Genomic DNA, 19,176 nt, shown 5'->3' with positions numbered 1-19,176 from the left:
CCCCGTGTCTCAAAACCTTGCAACCTCATGCCTAAGGTCTAAGCCACGGACAGGAAGGAAAGCACTTTATTCAGAAGATCACAGAGTCTGACAGTCGCTAGACAAACTGCTTCCAGACCAGTTTACAGATCAGCAATGGGTTTGTGGGGCCAGTACGGATACTTCTCCTTGTCCAGTCTGGTCTCGGGGAAGGCTTCATGCAGGTCTTCACACGTCATCTGCTCAAAGGGAATCATGCTTCTGAGCTTCTGAAGCTTGAGGTGGGAACAGAGACAAACGTGTCACTTGTCAGCAGGCAAGAGCAAAGCCCACACCAGTAAGAACCAGGCTGGGTTAAAGAGAATAATCACTAAGCGAAGTCCAGACTTACCTGTTGCTCGTACTGGGCAACCCGAGCTTTGGAAGCCTGCACGTACTCAGCAGTGCTCTTCGCCTGCAGGAGGGCAGAGGACGGGGTGAATATGGTTAGGACAAAGACAGCGACGTAGAGTGAACCTGCAACCCCAGGCTTTCAATTAAAACTCATCATCATTACACCAGGTAAGCGGACAGAACCTTGATCAAACCCCAAACAGCCAAACCGTCCCACGTGCAGAGATCCTCTCGCTCAGCCAAAGGGCAGACGCAGGGGTGAAGACCAGCGCCACGCCGCAGCTCAGGCTGCCCTGCCTGCGCAGACACCCCCACACGGAACATCCCTTCCCTCCGACCCCTTCCCATCCCCACAGAAGTCAGAGACAACCCCAGCATCAGGGAACAGTTTAAACACTCACAGCTTCCTTCTCTTGGGCATCAATTTTGGCAGTTTGGGTATCCACTGGCTCAGGAATCTTTAGGGCGCTGAACTGCAAACCGAAAGAGAAAAATGGTTTTACAGGGTTGGTTTGATTGCAATAATCCTTCCCACCGAGGTCATTTCCCTAGAGCAGGGAGCGTTCCTTCCTAGGACAGGCCCACAAGTGTGTCAGTGAACGAGCCTTCTAAAACTGATTGCTGCAGCTTGACTGTGCCCTTCACAAGCAGCACTGCTCCCCTGCGAGCTCAAAGCCATCTATTCCGTCCTGCACACCACCACAGGACCCAGAAAGCTACACACATCCATCACAGCACCGCAGAGAGCAAAGCACAGCGAGAAAGTCTCATACCAAAGACCTAGTGTATCGCAGACACTCCCCCAAAACAAAGTTCCCAGATCCGAGGCCAGTGGGTCCTCCCAGTCTCGGGAGGACAATTTTCACAGTCCCAGTGACACCACCCCTCGTGCTTTCCAGTTCCTGCTTACAAAGAGAACGGCAACCCCGCAGGCATCCGTCAGCTCGACACGTTTCACAGCGTGCAGAGCCCCACTCACCACGACCTCCCAGTCAGTCAGCTGGAGAAACACTTACAACGTTCGCTTCAGGAGAGGCACTGCCCGAATACACTCCTGCAGCCCAAACAACTGACCAAATTTTCTCTCACCACCTTCCTCACCGCACAGTGCCACAGGTTTCCTCCCAAAAGATGGTGCTGATCTGCAGGAGGTGAAGCTGGGGCACCTGCCAGCCAAAACCAAGCCCCCCTGCCAATTCTTGTGTTTTCCTCTCGCCACCAAAGACATTCCCCATTGAAACCTCCAAAGAGCAACACCCAGCTGACAGAGGGACTGACCTTCTTCTGGAAGTCATCCACCATGCCAGCCTTAGCAACAGCAGCCTTGTAGTAAGCCCAGTCGATGGCCGGGGGTTTCTCCGGCAGGGCGGCCAGCCTGAGGGGACAGAGGACACCAGTCACAGCCCGCACCACGAGTCACCCGGCGCTGCCGTTTGCTCTCTGCCACAGGGACTTTCCAGAGCCTCTGCAGAGCCTGCCAAGTTTGGGGTAAATCTTTTTGGGTCTGTCTGTAGCAAGCAGCGACAGAGCGGTCCTGCACGTCCCTCTGCCCATGAAACAGACCTCTCCCCACAGACAAGGAGTTCAGCCTTGTGACGGGTTTGTGTGTGCAGGGCAAGGTTTTGGTAGTGGGGGGTTACAGGGGTGGCTTCTGCACGGAGCTGCTAGAAGTTTCCCCTATGTCCAATACAGCCAATGCCAGCCGGCTTTAAGAGGGATCCGTCGCTGGCCAAGGCCAAGCCCATCAGCGACAGCGTTTTTCACCTCTGGGATAACGTATGTAAGAAAGGGAAAAAGTTGTTGGGCAGCAGGAATTGCAGCGAGTGAGAGGAGTGAGAATGTGTGAGAGAAACATCCTGCAGACACCCAGGGCAGTGAAGGAGGAGGAGCAGGAGGTGCTGCAGGCACCGGAGCAGCGATTCCCCTGCGGCCTGTGGTGAAGACCACGGTGAGGCAGGCTGTCCCCCTGCAGCCCATGTGCGGGGGAGCAGATGACTGCCTGCACCCCGTGGAGGGCCCCACACCGGAGTAGGTGGGTGCCTGAAGGAAGCTGTGACCCCGTGGGAAGGCTGCACTGGAGCAGGCTCCTGGCAGGACCTGTGGCCCGTGGGGAGAGAGAAGCCCACGCTGGAGCAGGTTTGCTGCTGGTGACCCCATGGCAGGGGGCTCACGCTGGAGCAGTTGATGGAGAACTGTAGCCTGTGGGAAGGACTCACACTGGAGAAGTCATGGAGGACTTTCTCCCATGAGAAGGACCCCACATCAGAGCAGGGGAAGTGTGTGAGGAGTCCTCCCCCTGAGGAGGAAGGAGCGGCGGAAACAACAGTGTGATGAACTGACCCTGACCCCCATTCCCAGTCCCCCTGCGCCACTGAGGGGGAGGAGGAAGAGAAATCGGGACCAAACTTAAGCCCGGGAAAGATAGGAGGGGTGGGGGGAAAGTGATTAAAGATTTGGTTTTATTTCTCATTACTCCTCTCTCCGTTAATTGGTAATACATTACATTTTCCTGAAGTCGAGTCTGTTTCACCCGTGACGGTAAAGGCTGAGTGATCTCCCTGTCCTGATCTCAACCCCACAAGCCTGTTGTTATTTTTTTTTTTTCTCTCCCCTGTCCAATTGAGGAAGGGGAGAGTGATATGAGTGGCTTTGGTGGGCACCTGGCCAGGGTCAACCCACCACAAGCCTGGGGCCCTGCTCCACTTCGCACTGCTACGCAGCCCCTCCGGGTGCAGCCTTGCCAGAAAGGATTGGGCAGTTTTCACCACGCTGAGCTGGAGGCCATCAGCAATGTTCACTGCAACAGCCAACGCCACCTGTACCACGGGGCGGATGCTGAAGGATCTGAGGAGGCCTGTGAATGGGCACGGCATTGAACGGACTAACAAAAGCTTTGCCAACTGTTTTGAGCACGCCAGAGCAAACCGCTCTCCCACAACTGCTGTTCGACGTTGCAGCTACTGTTTTACTCTGGGGAGGATTAAGTAAAGACGATTTGCCAAAAAAAGCCACCAGCTGCCTTGAAGGTGACCTGCTTTAAGGTCTGCCAGGACACTTCTGCAGAAACCCCGGACACCGACGCTGGCTCAACCCAGCAGCACCGAGGCTGAACGGTTCAGCTGAGGGACCGAACCACCCCACACGGTCAGCGGCGGCGGGGCAGACACTCACCGGGCCGACAGCGCGTCGCTGCGGGTCTTCAGGGCGTTGAACATGGCTTTCTGGTTGGGGGGCACCCTCTCGGCGAAGGCCGCCCAGTCAAGGGCCTTGACGGCAGCTCTGCGGCCCGCCATGCTTCCCGGCTGCGCCCCGGGGAGAGGACACCAGGTGGGTTAACGCTGCGGCGGGGGCGAGCAGGGCGAAGGTGGCCCCGGCCCGGGGGGGTACGGGCTGGGGCAGGAGGGGGGACCGGGACGCGGGGGACCGGGACGCGGGGGCCCGGGACGCGCTGCACCGCCCTTCGGCCCGGCCCCGCCGCGGCCTCACGCCCCCTCCACCGCCGCCCGGCCTGACCCTCCCCCAGCCCCGGGGATCCCGGATCCCCCCCTCCCCGGCCGGTCCCCGCCCCCAGGACCCCCCTTTCCCGCCCCCTCGGCCCGGCCCCGCCGCGGCGCTGCCCCGCTCTCACCTTCACTGACCGCCACCGCCGTCCCCAGGCGCAGAGGCGGGCAACGCCGGAAATCCCGCCCCCGCCACCCAATCAGAGCGCAGTCCCACCGGAAAGCGTCATCCCCCTCCTTCCCGGTGACCGCCGCTGAGGCCCCGGAAGTGGTTTTCGCGCCGGAAGCGGCGGCGGAGCGGGGCGGTGCAGCGGGCGGCGATGGCGACGCGGCGGCTCTGAGCGGCGCCGCCATGGCCGAGCTGGCGGCGGCGGCGGCAGCGGAGGGGCCGCCGCGGGGCCGCACGCCCAGTCCGGGCCCCGGGGGAGCGCCGGGGCCACCCAGCCCCCGCGCGGCCGGAGCGGCGGCGGGTTCCGGCGGGGCGCTGTCCCCGCCCGGTGCGGCCCGGCCGCCCGCCGCCTCCAAGTGGGTGCGCCTGAACGTGGGCGGCACGTACTTCGTGAGCACCCGGCAGACGCTGTGCCGGGAGCCCAAGTCCTTCCTGTGCCGCCTCTGCTGCCAGGACGGGCCCGAGCTCGGCTCTGACAAGGTGAGGCCGCGGCGGGGGCCGGCCCCTACCCCGCGACGGCGAGGCCCCGGGACCGGGTGGCGACCGCCCCTCCTTGAGCCGCCTTAATCCCCACGGCAGACGGTGTCACCGGGGAGCAGCGCCCCGACTTGCTGTAGGGGCGGGGTGACAGCCCCGGCTGCCGGTGTCCCCAGGGCCAGCCCCGCGGTACGGGCCGGGTGACAGCCCCGGCTGCCGGTGTCCCCAGGGCCAGCCCCGCGGTACGGGCCGGGTGGCAGCCCCGGCTGCCGGTGTCCCCAGGGCCAGCCCCGCGGTACGGGCGGGGTGACAGCCCCGGCTGCCGGTGTCCCCAGGGCCAGCCCCGCGGTACGGGCGGGGTGACAGCCTCGGCTGCCCGTGTCCCCAGGGCCAGCACCCCCTGACGCTGCTCTGCAGCCCCAGCAGCCGCTGACGCTGTGGTGGGGATGGGCCGGTCTCCACAGCAGCCCCACTCCCACGATCCCCGGGGCACACGTAGCTCTGACACACACTGTCTCCTTGTCCCTCGTGTCCCGTTACAGGGCCACAGACCTGGCCACATCCCCAAGAACGGGGCTTAAGAGCCTGCCCTTGTGCCTGGAACACGCAGGTGCTGCAGGCACCGATGCCCTCCACCTCCAACGGTGACGTGGCTCCCCTCAAGGAGCAAACCAGCACCTTCCCACAGTGGCTGTAGCAGAGAGGGAACTAGGAGGAAACTTTCCCAGAAACAGGAATTTAACAATTTCTCACCCTGAGCATGTACTTTTTTTTAAATGTATTTCACTTTGCTCTCATAAAAGATCACAATGCACGTTTCTTGCATGAGTGGATAGTTTTGAAGTCATTGTAGTTTATGGTGAGGATTTGGCAAACAGTTATTCTTGTAATTGCAGGTTTTCTGTAGGATCTGCTGCGCAAGGTTGTGCTAATATCTTGTGGGTAGGTCAGAGTGAGAATTAGTTGGGTCTCTTGCCACTCTGTTCAGAGTTTAATTGAAAGAAAAATCCTGCTCATGATCAAAACAGCAGTCACCAGCATCAGCGAGCAGAGGAGATGACATTTTAGAGTGTTTTGTTGCTTTGGAGCAGATCGATTGGCAGGACAAATGTTGCTTTAAAGTGATTTAAGGGAGGGAGATGAAAGGGTTCTGCACAGGATTTCTCAGGGCTTCATCACTGGCTCAAGAAATGCTTTTGGTTGTGAATTGTTGGTTGTTTGATGCCAATAGTTATTGTATGGCTAGAGGCACGGCTGGTGCATCCCAGCGTGCATTTGCAGTAGTAGAAAGAAAAAAAAAAGAGCTACTTAAACCATCATACGCTGTTAGCTGGAACTGGAGAGCCAGTTTTCCTCCGTAGTCTTCTGGTTAGACTAGTCTGGCAAACAAATTTAGACAGAACACAACGGCCAGCTTCCTGGTTTTATTCTTGCAGTGAAGAAAAACTGCCAAGCCCTGCTTTTCTTTTTGGATATATAATCTCTGTTCATAGAAGGGCTTAATTTGAAGCATCTGCCAGCAGCGTTGAGCTGCAACGTTTGTAGCTGAGTTCAGAGGCTGAAAACAAAATGTTGGTTTAAACGTGGAGTCATTAGTCCACCTTTCACAGGCAATTAATCCAGGTTCTCAAAGACAAACTGTTCAATTTATTGTTTTCAACTGAAATGATTTTTTTCCTGGTGCCACTTTACCATCTCTGCTCTATCCCTGCACACACTCCACAGGATGAGACAGGGGCGTATCTCATCGATAGAGACCCCACGTATTTTGGTCCGATACTGAACTACCTCCGACACGGGAAGCTCATCATCAACAAGGAGCTTGCAGAAGAAGGTGAGAGAAAAGTCCAGGGGCAGAGCTGCGAGCCCTGCGTGACAGCAGCGTCCCAGAGCCTCCTCCGAAACGGTGCCCAGGGCGGGAGCGAGCTGCAGCTCCCAGCGGTGCTGTTAGCGCCGGGAGCTTCTCAGAAGGATGCTCGTTAACAGGGATTAAGTCATTAAGTTCTGGATCTTCCTGAAAGCAGAGGCCTGCAGCTTGTAGCACAACCCACCCCTGTGCTGCTTAGCTCAAAGGCTGCTGTGAGCAGAGATCTGTCAGCGCCTCTCCTCCCCCTCCCCAGGCAGCAGGTCTCTGCAGGCCGGCAGCTTCGGGGACTGTCCCCGAACGGGGCTGTGCGAACAACATAGAGGTCGTGCCACGAGGTTTCTGATAATCCCAGAGAAAGGAGGGAACTTTAAGACAGACCATCCCAAGTCACCCAAGGAGGTGACAGCTAGTTGGTCATTTTCTTCCAGCCTGGCAGCACGGGATCAGTGGCACAGTCTGTTCAGCATTTGGGGATTTTCTCCCAGCTGGGCCAGACTGGGAGTCAGGAGCAGGCGTTGCACCCTTGTAGCAGAGTCACCTGCACTCTGCCCTGTACAAAGTAACGGAATTTGTCTCTTGCTTTTGGTTCCTTTCTTAGGGGTACTGGAAGAAGCTGAGTTTTACAACATCGCATCTCTGGTGCGGCTGGTGAAGGAGCGGATACGGGACAACGAGAACAGAACCTCCCAGGTAATGCACAAGGACATTTTGGGGTATGAAATCAGTCGTTTTCGGTAGCACAGCAGGACAGGAGTGGCTGTCAACAGTGCTGGTAGCAGTTCTTCGGTTTAGCTGTCATCTTTAACGGGGATATAAGTGCTTTTAGATAGATCCAGGGCACAGCTAGGAAAGAGCATCCATTTTGGTTTCATAAGCACAGCCCACTGAGTCATCTTGTTAGCATTGCAGGGAAAAGGCAGTTAAACAAGAGGGGCCAGGAGCAAAGATGGGTAGTTATAAAGCAAAACATACTGCTTTTTTAGGTAAAGAATAGCTCCAAATCTTCCTTCTCTAAACGATTTTCTTCCCTTTATAGCTGTCTCTCTGGCAATTGTCCCATTGCGGCTCAGCTGATATTAACATACCCAGTAGATTCAATTTCAGAAGAGAAATGTTTTCAAAATGCAGCAAATGGCTTTGAAAGCCAAAGTAGTTTTGCTTTCCCTGGCCCTTAGGCGCCTAGAAGGCTTTTAAGAGAAGTGTGCCAACGTATGTACCCGTTCTAGAGTCGGTTGGGTGGTCAGAAGGATGAAACCTCAAAGCCTCTGGGGCTCAGACTTCCTCAAATAAGACAACAGAGCAGGAGAGGCTGGATCATTTTCTAGCTTCACACTAGTATAACAATGGCTAAGCTCACACGTGGTTCTGTTCTCCGTGCTTTAGGGCCCTGTGAAGCACGTGTACAGAGTCCTGCAGTGCCAAGAGGAAGAGCTCACACAGATGGTGTCCACTATGTCCGACGGGTGGAAATTCGAACAGGTACCGTTGCCAAAGCACAGCAGAATCCCCTGGAAAGCTGCTTACGGAATGAGCAGAGTTTGCTGTGGAATTGGGGCTCACACTGCGCTTCGCTTCTGAATAAGTAGTCTGACCTGAGCAGCAGTCCGCTTGTGTAAAATAACTGACAGGGAAACGAGAAGTCACTCAAACTGCCAAGAGAGGTTTCCTTTTCTCTCAGGACTTCTTGTATCCCTCTCAAATCCCAGAGCAATTCTTCCCTTCTGCATTTCATCACACATACCAGGCCCCAGTACAACAGTTTTATCCAGGAAAATTAGCAGAGCCGTGGAAAAACACAGCACGACTCTTCTGGAAGCTGAAAGTCCCTCACTCCTGCATTTGCTAAAGCAGCACTGAGTGACATGAGAAACACGGGCCCTGCAGGTGCCTTTGTCACGCAGCCGGTTTCGGGGCCAGGTGTCAGTGAAGTTGCATGTGGCATTAGTTCCAGATTTGGCTTCTGGAATCAAACACAGTCTCCTCTTCAGAGGATGGAGGACTGGAAACCAGCTGGCCCGCACGTTAACGCTGTATGAAGAAACTGCAGAGTAGGCTCTGTGGGTTACAGCTCTGCTGTCTTCCCAGTTAGTCCAGCTTCAGTTCAAGGGGATGTTGTGGGAAATGTGCTGACACAAAGTGAGGCTTAGGATTGGCAATGGCACTTTGCATCACTTGTTCATATGTATCTATCTATCTCTTGTGTGATGCCTGAAAACCCCTGTTGCATAGTGGAGAGGCAAAAACTCTTGCCCCTGTGAGCCGGTAATGAAATCTTGTGACCAAGAGCCACTAGCTGCTTTATGGAAATGCACTTCTCCAACACCCAGGTTTTGTGTCCAGAAATTTACTGAACAGAATTTGCCTTTCACACGTCTCCACCCCCAAACCCAGGAGGCTATAGGCAGGGCCCTGCATGGGAATCTGCACCTTTACATCTTTCCTAGTCTTGCTTTTCAAATCTAGGATGAGAGGGTCAAAATGCTAAAACGAAGCAAATGCTAGTGTGTTCCCTTCCAGTTCCCTCCCTCCCTCTGCCATCCACAACCTTGGCACAAACCACCAAGATCCCTACCAGCTTCCTTCCTGTACGCCGCAGGCACCGGGAAAATCTCCTGCACATCCCGCTCCAGCACACTGCCACCCTCAGGAGCTGTTGCCCTCCCCAGGACTTAAATTCAGCTCCAACACCCCCCAGGGCAGCCAGGCTGAAGAGGCCAGATCCAGTGCTTTGGTCTGGGCCAGACCTCACGCAGCAGGACAGCCTCTCTCCAGCTGCCACCCGGTCCAGGCTGGGTCACAGAGCAGGAACGGGGCAGCGGGGCAGCAGGGGGTATGTCCCGTGCTGAAAGGGGCCCTGCTGGGAGGCACGTTGGAGCTGCAGCCTCTTGCCAAGGGCTTTCCCCAGATGTGCAACCCAGCCTGGCTCCTGCCCTCCCTCCATCACACCGCGGGGCGTGCTGAGACACGTCAGGAAAGTCAGTCACAGGTCTACATGGTGGGGACAAAGAGAGCCTGTTGCTACCTCTTAGCCTGGGTGCCAGTGACTGGACAGAGCAGACGTTCCCTTCGTGGGCTCTTTGGATCCCGTCACTTCATAACGTCACAAAGACTGGCTCAGAAACCTGCAGGGAAGCCAGAAGTGGTAGAAGCCTCCTTGTCTGTCAGGCTTGGGTTCTCAGAGGAGCAGGCGGCCTTTCAGGTTCTCTGCCTTGCACCGTTCAGTCCTGCTTCAATGAAGGCTGGAATAGAAATTTGCTTTTTTGAAACAGAAATCCATTCTCCTGTCCAGCTACAGTTCAGTAGTCTGGAAAATTGCTGTCTTCATCAGAAGATACTTTGTGTTTGTTGAGTAAATAGTGGTGTGTGGTATTGAGATATCCAAGAGCTTAAACAGGCATGACAGGGAGCAGGAAAGCAAAAGGAAAAAAAAAAACCCTCTTTTTTTTATCATGTGTCTATCTTTTGCCCTCAGCACAAACATCCAAACCTATTTAGAACAGGGCTGGGGGCCAGTCAGTACAACAGCACCTCAAGTATTCCTGCAGCTGCACTGTAACCACAGACATAGTCATCCGTCTAGGCAGGCTGTGGACTGCATCTGTCTCCTATAAATACGGAGCTGTCTCTTCTAAAATCCATTAGGACATGGAAGTTAGGGTGCACGCTGCATGTTAAAGTTTCCTGGATATACACAGTTGAAAAGATTCACATTGCTTTCTTCGGATGACTGAGATTTATTATCTGGAAAGCAGAACTGAGTTGTAAATGACAAATTAGCTCTGCTCTCCAGGATGTCCTTTTAATGTAATAACAGTAAATGAGACAGATGGGATTTCTTGGATCGAGTCCAGACCCCTCATCACAACAGTACCAGAATATAATCTCATTTATACAGATATCAAACTCCATCTTGACAACATCTAGGTAAAGAATGGTGCCGGTTTGCCACGTGTCCCCTGGTTAATCTAACGTCTGTCCACGGTAAGGAATTGCCTTTCCAGGCTTTACACATCAGAGTCGCAGGCAGGCTGAGCGCTGAGGTCAGTCTAGTCCGGACCAGGACGTCTGCCTTGCCTGCCCCGTGGCTGAAGTAGCTGGATATTATAGATTGCAAAATCTGTCGTGTTTTTCCTCTTTCTGCCCTCGGTGATTGAAAACCCTGCACAGTTTGAGGCTGGAATTTCTCCCTGGGGCTCCAGGTGCCGCTAGAGCGCCCTGGAGCTCAGCTGCGTCCCTGCCTTGGGCGCACGGGAAAGCCTGTGATCCAGGAGGCTCCGGGGAGAGGCTTCAGGCCCAGAACAGGTCTCACCAGCCAGTCCTACCTCACAAAGCACTTGTAGGAATAAAGCAAAAGTCAAGACTTGCTGATCGTTACCTTGGCTGTCTCCTGTTGCGCAGCTGATCAGCATTGGATCTTCCTATAACTACGGAAACGAAGACCAGGCGGAATTCCTCTGCGTCGTGTCCAGGGAGCTCAACAATTCTACCAATGGCATCGTCAAGGAGCCGAGCGAGAAGGCAAAGGTAAGGCGTCTGCTCAGATGCGTTGGCTTGAATTCCCCTCTGCAAAGAAAAAGCTCTTCTCACACTAGCGGATCCATCGTTTGCAGCAGCAGTTCTGTGTGCCAGCTTTCCTACTGCCTCCTGTCTGCGTGATCTTCCCCTCTTAGAAGATTTCATGTTTTACTGTAGGGCAAGAGTAAGGCTCTTTGTATGTTTCAAATTAAGACAAAACATTGGAGGAAAGAGATAGACTTGAAAAAGGAGGTCAGCGTAGCAAGGACCTTTGAGACTGGTCACGTTTTGTGGTTGAAGGATGTTGCAGGAAGAGACACGCTATTTTTTCCTCTTTCAATCCACTTTTTTTTTCCCCCCCCAGGATAGCAACAAGGTGATGTTCTTAACTCCTGGCAGCTAAGCAGAATTTCTAGAGAAGGGGCTCAGTCAGATTAACCAGCCTGTCCTTTGTTATGGTAGCCCAAAAGCCAGCACGCTACTCTCGTGTCACTTTGTCTTTCCTTTCTCTGCAAAAAAAAAAACCCCAAGGACTCTGAACGTGAACTTTTGCATCTAAACTTGTCCAAGGCATTTATAGAAGCTCTCCTCTTTTTCAGATTCTTCAGGAGCGAGGATCCCGGATGTAATCCGAGTGCCCACTCCGTTCAAACTCCCAGATGCCAGAAGGGCAGTCTGGCTGGGCAGAGCCTCTCTCCGCAGTGCAACCTCGCCCCCGTACAGTAGCCAAGCTAATGCAAAGCAAAGCCGAGCCTGTCCTGCCAACGGCAAATAATTCTGGTCATAACCAAAGGCTTCCCTCTTACCCTGGAAACCAAGGAAGGAAAAGACTCTTCCAGTGGGATGGTCCTTTCCACAAGTATTTGTTTTATTTTCTTGGCCAGCGCTGTATTGAATTTTTCCAACAATGGCTGGGCCGGATTCCCAGTCGGAGCCTTTGTGAAGGTTGCTCAGGTCCACGGGCCCTTGTGATCAGTCCCACCTTCCACAGGCTGGCGCAGGTGGGCAGATCTGTATTTGAGCTGTGCCATTTCTTGCACCCAGGTCTTGCCACCAGAAAAGTGCAGAGACCTTGCGATGCTCCCCCCCCTCCTGATCAGCCAGCCCCCCCCCCCCCCCCCCCAATCAGAACAACAGGGCTTTAAAAGGAGGAACAAAACCACCACTTGTAAAAAAACCCCACACAAACTTTTCCATCCTTGCTTTGTATTTGTTCCTTGTTCAGTTCCTAAGAGCTGAGTGTAGATACTGAGGGGAGGGAGTTGCACGTACATCTGACGCTGGTCTCCCTGGTGACACTATTCCACGTGGGCTCCTGGCACTTCCCAAAGCCCGTTACTCCGCATGCACGAACAAAGAGACCCGTGTTCACCCCGAGTAGTGATAGAGTGACCGTTCTGTCCTTTACCCTTCTCTGCTGAAGAAGAGTGGTGACATCTCCCCCTCCAGCACCCTGCCACGGCCGTACCTTCGCCTGGTGCAGAGTCACAAGGTTTTAGGGACTTGTTGCTGCCGAGTTCAGCTTTGCCTTGTTTGTCTCCAGCAGCGCGGGCTCTCTGCCGCCTTCCTTCTCGCCGAGGGAGGACTTCAGGCAGAACTTTCTTTTTGTACTGTAGCAAGCAGGTAGGTTGGTTTGAACCCACGAGATCCTTTGCGGAGGAGATCCCCTATTTACATGCAGTGGTTTATCTGCAGCCCCCTCACGTCCCCACCTTTAAGAGATCACCTTGAATTACAGGGGGGCATCACAGAGCTGGGGGGGGGGGGGTGTTGGTGAGAAGTTGCCAAACTGTTGTAATGTTTCTTGTTCAAAGTGATGTGTTGACTTCTGTGACCTTTTTTTTTGGTTTTCTTTTGGAATGCCTTGGATGGATGTGCAAAATGTTCGTTTGTGCCTCTCTTGAACTCTGATCTTAGCCAAACTGCAGTCACCGGTTCCCCTCTGTTAATCTGTGCCATCCTTAACCAAGGGCATGTCCCTCCTAGTCGGGTAGATGGAATTTCTTAGGAATTTGCTGCATGTATTTTCCCCTTTCATCCTGGCTTTGTTCTTTGTAGCCCAAGTGTCCAGACACTTGGGTCTTTTTGAGTCAAGTCCCAAACTGACATGAAACGCAAAGCTTCAGAGATGCTGGAATTCACAGACATTGACAAGCTCAGAGCAGATGTCTCTCACTAAGGTATCGGAAAAATCCCTCACCTGAACTGAGGAGTTGGGCTCCTTTCTGGAGGACTTCAGCCTACCTGTGGTCTCCTTAAAGTTTTGAGATAGAATTAGGCAGGTTTCCCCACCTTATCCCTTGTTGCTGACAGGGCCTTGCAGCAGCGTTCTCGACGGTCCAACCACCAGTTCGGCAAACAAGACGTGCAGCAAAGACTGAGCGACACGGCTGCACTCTGCCTCTTTTCAGTCCCTCTGTACGTACTCTTGCCTGTCCTCTCCCATCCTGCTTTGCCAACGTACCTCCTCCGGTGGAGGCTTTGCCTCATTCTCAAGAAAGACTGGTTAATTCTCTGTGCTAGTTTAATCCTGGTCACAACAGACTGTGCCAAATGTCTTTGAATTCACGTTGTGTCAGTTACAGGCTGTTGAAATGCAGCTGGCTTGCCCTCGCGCTGAAGAACCCAGCTCTTCTTCCCTCCATCTTCCCTGTTTATGGTGTGGTGAGATGGTATTGGTGTGATTAGACCGTATGCCTTGGCTGGGCCTAAATAACACTGTGATGTGTATAGATATCTCTCCTCTGTCAGTATCTTGTAGCCTCAGTCACTGTCCTCTGTGCTCACAGCTAAGAAATCGAGAAGCACACGTATGCAAGCTAGCAGCCTAAAAAGCCCTTTAACACTCTCGTCTGTCTTCTCTCCCTCCCTCAGAGGAGGGAGGTTCTGGGAACTGGCCAAGAAGTATCAAACTAAAGGCAACAGGAACTGGTCGAGCTGCTTGTGTCCCGTCGATGCCAGCTGAGCACCTTGCTCTTCAAACCATGGAGCTCAAAGCAACCCTGGTTGCAAAGGGAGACTTTCTGTCCAGTACAGCTCAAGTAGATAAAAACGATACCTCGTTGCTTTTTTTCCTGTCACCAAAAATGCCATACGCGGTGAAGCCCGCCAGAGGATTGCCCGGTGCAGGAGTGCTGCCATCGCTCTCCCCTCTGAGCCAGAGAGTCTAAAAATGACCGTTGCCAGCTGAGTGGAACAGCTCTTTAACTCACGTGCACAAGACAGACTATCAAAGCTGCGTCTTGGGTTTCCCCTGCACACTGCTCTCTGCAGCAGGGACGTGCCAGGGGGTTGAAGACTCTGGGTTCGATTGCAGGGTCATTAAGTTCAACAGAACAAGTTTACGGTAGAAAACCAATCGTTGGTACTGGACACTCGAGTTCTCGGGCGATATTTAGGACCAGGCATGAAGTCCATCCAGAGCAGGTACATTCCCAGTGGAGGATTTCTCCTTTCCTGACTCTGCTAGGTCACCTTTACCCTGAGCCCAAGGCTGGTCTCAGCATTATGCACCAGTTGCATCCCTTCTGTGCTCAAGACAGGGCTTTTCCTTCCATTGCCTTTCACTCAGTCACAACTATATCAAAACTAGCGCTGAATTAGGATGAAATTTGTCCCATTCACTCTAAAATAGGTAGCATGTTGTGGTGAGTCCGGTAGGTGAGCAGGGGTAGATCTACTGGATAGCCAAGGGCTCTTGTGCCTCTTGGGAAGGTTCACTTTAAAGCATTAGTCCTGGGAATAGAGAATATGACTTTTTTTTTTTAAACTATCCCAGTGGCCTAAATTGTTCCATTATGGCAAGACTGGAAATAACCTCTTGAAGTGTCTTTGTTTCTGCACATTTAAAAAAAAAAAAAAGAAATCGATTTTTCTCAGGGGTGACTGAGTGGGCTGAGGCAAAGGGGGCATGGTTTGCTGCAGGGCGAGGGGACAGAGCAGCTCCCCAGTCCTGCAGCTGGGCCGTGGGCTCCTCCCCTCGCGTTTACCTGCAAACCCGGAGGTTTTGTACAGTTTGTCACGTGTCAGTGCCCTTTGCTACTGTTTCTCTTTGTTTATTAAATGTGTTTGAATAACAGTTGAGATGCTGTGATTAAGTTTTGTTTGGGTTTTTTTTTTCAATAAAGATTCTGAAGTGGGTTTGAAAAGTTTGAACAAACAGTCTGCAGCCTGCTGCTTTCTCTGCATCCATTTGCCACCTTACCACACAAATACTGCATTTTGGGGAAAGGAATGTGCAAATTTGGTACCTGCTTCTGTCTCCCAATTCATTTATAACAATGATTTGCCAGTCGTTAGATTTTGGAGTCCTTCTAGGTTACTTTCAGTGACAAACTGAAGAGTGTTTCTGATTTTCTGTTATACAAAAGAATCTAAACTTCTACGTTTATCTTTATGGTTTCCACTGACAGCCACAAGCAAGTAGAACAGTAGTACAAGCATTAAATGTGAGTAGCTAAGAAAGGAAGAGGATTTTTTGTTGGCTTTCGTTTGCTAAACCCCTACTTGACTTTTGTGCACACACAGCACAAAAAGCCTGACCGTTTCAGACAGCTTTGCCCCTTCCTCTACCACAGAAGACCCACGTGGAACATCTGCAGAAGCTTGCAAACAGCTCTTTGCTTCCCACACAAGACCAAAGATACATGACCAAGACAAATGGAATGAACACAAGAAAAAATAAGTAGAGTTTCTTACCGGTAGCTTCGCCTTGCATTCCGAGCCTGCAACTGGCTGCTGGGCAAGAGCCTGCCCTGGGCTTTAGCCCAGAAACCCAGGAGGATATTTTAAGTAGTTGCTCTGTTGCCTCCACCCCAGAAGCTGCCAGCCTTCCCCGTGTCAGTGTTTTTAGCCAGACCAGTGGATTAGCTGAGATTTAGGTTCGTTCTTGGTTACAGAGCATCACAACTCGGAAATGCTTGAAACACAGAGGTACCAACAGATGGACAAGCAGCGGGGAGGCAGAGGCAAACCAGATACTCAAGCTTTGATGCTGCTGAATGTTGGATAACATTGACAATCCAGGAAGAGGAGCAAAGACATAAGTGAAGAATGGGAAAATTTGGATTCATTTAGTCCCACTTTGGACTGCAAGTGGCTGCTGACCACCGTAGCGGCTCTGAAGGCTGCCCAGCAGCCACGCTGCCTGCCTCCACGGCATCCCCACCGCCACAGGAGCCTCAAAGCAACCAAGCAGGGAGGGGGCTGGCACGTCCTCAGACCAGGGTTTAACACCAGCACAGAGGAAGATGAGACTCTTCCCCCCCCCTCCATGGGGCCACGCAGGGGGAGCTCTCAGGCACGGGGAGCGGAAACCATGGCTGAGCCGAGTCACCACGACGCACAAGTTGATTTCAGATGGTATTTTTCAAGCCTCCTTGATCCATCCGTGTATCTCCATGCCAGACGTGACTGCCAGTGAACTTGCCTAAAGCGAAGCCATGCTCCCGTGCTGGCAGCGCCTTGGGCAGCGAGGGAAGCTGCAGGGCTGGCACTGCTGACGCCCCGTGCCTGTTCAATCGCGTTCACAAGGTAGGACTTGGCAGCAGAAATTCAAGTGACAGCCGTCACTTCAGGCCTGCAGCCGTAACCTCCCTGCTCCCCCACTTCAGGGCTGTCCTCTGAGGCCACATGGGCTGACAAGGCCTTTGTGCAGGACCTTTAACCAGCTCCAGGTCTGCCAGGCGGGTGGTTCCTCTAACACAACACTACATCACCCGGCCGAAGACGCAAGTGTCACTCAGCGGTTTCTGCAGAAACCACAAGCTGGAGCCACCGAGCCTTTGCACCATCCCTCACTCTCCCATCCGAGGCTGTGCAACCCGCTTAACTCCTCTTAAAAAGAATTCCTTTACTTCTTGCTGCAGAAAACAGAGGTGACGCCTCAGCATCACCAAATGGCGAGAGATTGTGCTGGGGAGCCCCCAGCGCTGCGTTACCTTACCCAGAACAAAATTCAGAGATAGTGCAGAGGGCTCCATAAGTAGGTCCTGCTGTTGCCAGGGACCAGGCCAAAGCTCAGCTCTCCCTGTTGCCCAAACCTAAGCTGCTCTAGATCTGTTGCAGCAGCAGAAGGGAAAGAGGGGGACAATTTGCAGCAGAACTGGCCTCAGCAGAGGGTTAAGGCCCAGGCTGGGTTTGTCAGAGCACCCGTGGTGGTTTGATCCTGGCTGGATGCTGGGTGCCCACCAAAGCTGCTCTATCACTCTCCCTCTCCTCAGCTGGACAGGGAAGAGCAAAATATAACAACAGGCTTGTGCGGTCGAGATAGGGACAGGGAGATCGCTCAGCATTTACTATCATGGGCAAAACAGACTCAACTTGGGAAAAAATGTGATTTATTACTAATTAACTGAGAGAGGAGTAATAAGAAATAAAACCAAATCTTAAAACACCTTTCTCCCACTCCTCCCTTCTTTCCTGGGCTTAATTTTGTGGCAAATTTCTCTCCCTCCTCCCCCCAAGCAGTGCAGGGGGATTGGGAATGGGGGTCAGGGTCAGTTCATCACACTGTTGTTTCCGCCGCTCCTTCCTCCTCAGAGGAGGACTCCTCACACACTTCCCCTGCTCCAATGTGAGGTCCCTTTCATGCGAGAAAGTCCTCCATGACTTCTCCAGCGTGAGTCCTTCCCACAGGCTACAGTTCTCCATCAACTGCTCCAGCGTGAGCCCCCTGCCATGGGATCACCAGCAGCAAACCTGCTCCAGCGTGGGCTTCTCTCTCCCCACGGGCCACAGGTCCTGCCAGGAGCCTGCTCCGGAGCAGGCTTCCCACGGGGTCACAGCTTCCTTCAGGTATCCACCTACTCCGGTGTGGGGTCCTCCACAGGGTGCAGGCAGTCATCTGCTCCACCGCCCATGGGCTGCAGGGGGACAGCCTGCCTCACCGTGGTCTTCACCACAGGCCGCAGGGGAATCGCTGCTCCGGCGCCTGCAGCACCTCCTGCCCCTCCTTCTGCACTGCCCTGGGTGTCTGCAGGATGTTTCTCTCCCATATTCTCACTCCTCTCACTCGCTGCAATTCCTGCTGCCCAACAACTTTTTCACTCTCTTAAATACATTATCACAGAGGCGAAAAACACTGTCGCTGATGGGCTCGGCCTTGGCCGGCGGCGGGTCCGTCTTAAAGCCAGGTGGCATGGGCTGTATCGGACACAGGGGAAACTTCTAGCAGCTTCTCACAGAAGCCTCCCCTGTAACACACACACACACACCCGCTACCAAAACCTTGCCACACAAACCCATCACAGCACCCCAGGCTGCCTCTGAACCCCACTGCCCCGAGAAGATGTGGGCTGCCCAGTGAAGGCACCTCCCCAGGAACAAGCAGCTGCTCCGTCCCTGGGGCTGTGTTCCCACCAAGGCAGGAGGTGGATGGCAGCACGAAAGCCACACAAAGAGCTTAGTGCCTACCCGTGGCAGGATTTGGTCCTTCACACCCCCTCCAGAGGCAACAGCAGAGGGGGGGAGGATGTGATAAATTCCCCAGCTGGCTTTGCCAGGTGTTGGGAGGAAGATGAGGAACGAAACATCACTGAGATTTTCTGATAGGCACAGAGTCAGTAAGTAGTACACACATCCGAGCTGTGGCAGAGAGACTTTAAAACCCCTTTATCAGTCTTTTCTATATCAGAAAGCGCATAAAAGGAGCAGTCCCACATCCCTCCTCTGCAAGGAAAAGCTCAGGCTCCCACCAGGGCTGAGCCCACCCTGGCCACCACGCTGTGTCCGAGGGCCACCTGGCTCCCCAGGGCTGGGGCTCACCTCACCTCAACCACAACAGTCCCATTAGCCACCCCAGCCGGCAGCTCAGCTTGCCCCTGCCAGTTTTGCCGGGAGCACAATTTGGTTTTCTGGCCTGCCCACTCCCATCCTTGAACAAAGAGGAAACCTGAACTGACGTTAGATAGGAAAGGGTTTTAGCAGCATCGAGGCACCTATTGGCATCCAACTGCTTGGCCAGGGGCTCCAGCAAAAGGCAGTGGGAGCTGCTGCTGCGCTTCCCCGCTCCGCACACGTCTGGGAGGGCGAAACCCAGCGGTGCAGAGGTCTGGCCACAGCCGTAAGTGCATCTTGCACAACACGGACGCTCTTCTGCTCTGCCTCAGGCTCCCGCTTAAAGACGAATGTCGGTTCGTCACTTAACCCACCCACCTTCACCCCGAACAAAGTAATCAAGCCAGATCTATTTGCAGACAGAAAGCCTGCAGATATTTTCAGTCCAGCTTACTAACTTGTTTGGGAAACAAGGACCTTAGCCATGTCCTTCCACCTAG

General features: G+C 53.6%; 2 protein-coding genes across 2 annotated transcripts; one reads left to right on the top strand and one right to left on the bottom strand.

Annotated features, from left to right (window-relative positions):
* Positions 1-50: 50 nt before the first annotated feature.
* Positions 51-4,033, bottom strand: ATP5PD (ATP synthase peripheral stalk subunit d). The gene is made up of 6 exons (XM_086473670.1): positions 4,001-4,033; positions 3,544-3,674; positions 1,651-1,747; positions 774-845; positions 371-433; positions 51-254 (listed from the first exon to the last, which is right to left on the bottom strand). The coding sequence occupies exons 2-6, from the start codon at positions 3,663-3,665 to the stop codon at positions 123-125; spliced, it is 486 nt and encodes a 161-aa protein (XP_086329796.1). The 5' UTR covers positions 3,666-3,674; positions 4,001-4,033; the 3' UTR covers positions 51-122.
* A 191-nt stretch (positions 4,034-4,224) lies between these two features.
* On the top strand, positions 4,225-12,009 carry KCTD2 (potassium channel tetramerization domain containing 2). Its single transcript, XM_086473426.1, has 6 exons — positions 4,225-4,521; positions 6,244-6,352; positions 6,984-7,075; positions 7,769-7,864; positions 10,784-10,909; positions 11,500-12,009. Exons 1-6 carry the CDS (start codon positions 4,225-4,227, stop codon positions 11,527-11,529), a joined length of 750 nt encoding a protein of 249 aa, XP_086329552.1. The 3' UTR covers positions 11,530-12,009.
* Positions 12,010-19,176: the final 7,167 nt, after the last annotated feature.

This window comes from Leptosomus discolor, chromosome 15, assembly GCF_034619465.1.
Source record: "Leptosomus discolor isolate bLepDis1 chromosome 15, bLepDis1.hap2, whole genome shotgun sequence".
Classification (NCBI taxonomy): domain Eukaryota; kingdom Metazoa; phylum Chordata; class Aves; order Leptosomiformes; family Leptosomidae; genus Leptosomus; species Leptosomus discolor.
This window is presented reverse-complemented; position numbering and strand designations above follow the sequence as displayed.

Coding starts and splice junctions, on each gene's coding strand:
- ATP5PD (XM_086473670.1), bottom strand. CDS start 3,665: ATGGCGGGCCGCAGAGCTGCCGTCAAGGCCCTTGACTGGGCGGCCTTC. Junction 434..773: donor ATGCCCAAGAGAAGGAAGCT/GTGAGTGTTTAA, acceptor GCCCTCCTGCAG/GCGAAGAGCACTGCTGAGTA. Junction 255..370: donor TTGCCCAGTACGAGCAACAG/GTAAGTCTGGAC, acceptor TCCCACCTCAAG/CTTCAGAAGCTCAGAAGCAT.
- KCTD2 (XM_086473426.1), top strand. CDS start 4,225: ATGGCCGAGCTGGCGGCGGCGGCGGCAGCGGAGGGGCCGCCGCGGGGC. Junction 4,522..6,243: donor CCGAGCTCGGCTCTGACAAG/GTGAGGCCGCGG, acceptor CACACTCCACAG/GATGAGACAGGGGCGTATCT. Junction 10,910..11,499: donor AGCCGAGCGAGAAGGCAAAG/GTAAGGCGTCTG, acceptor CCTCTTTTTCAG/ATTCTTCAGGAGCGAGGATC.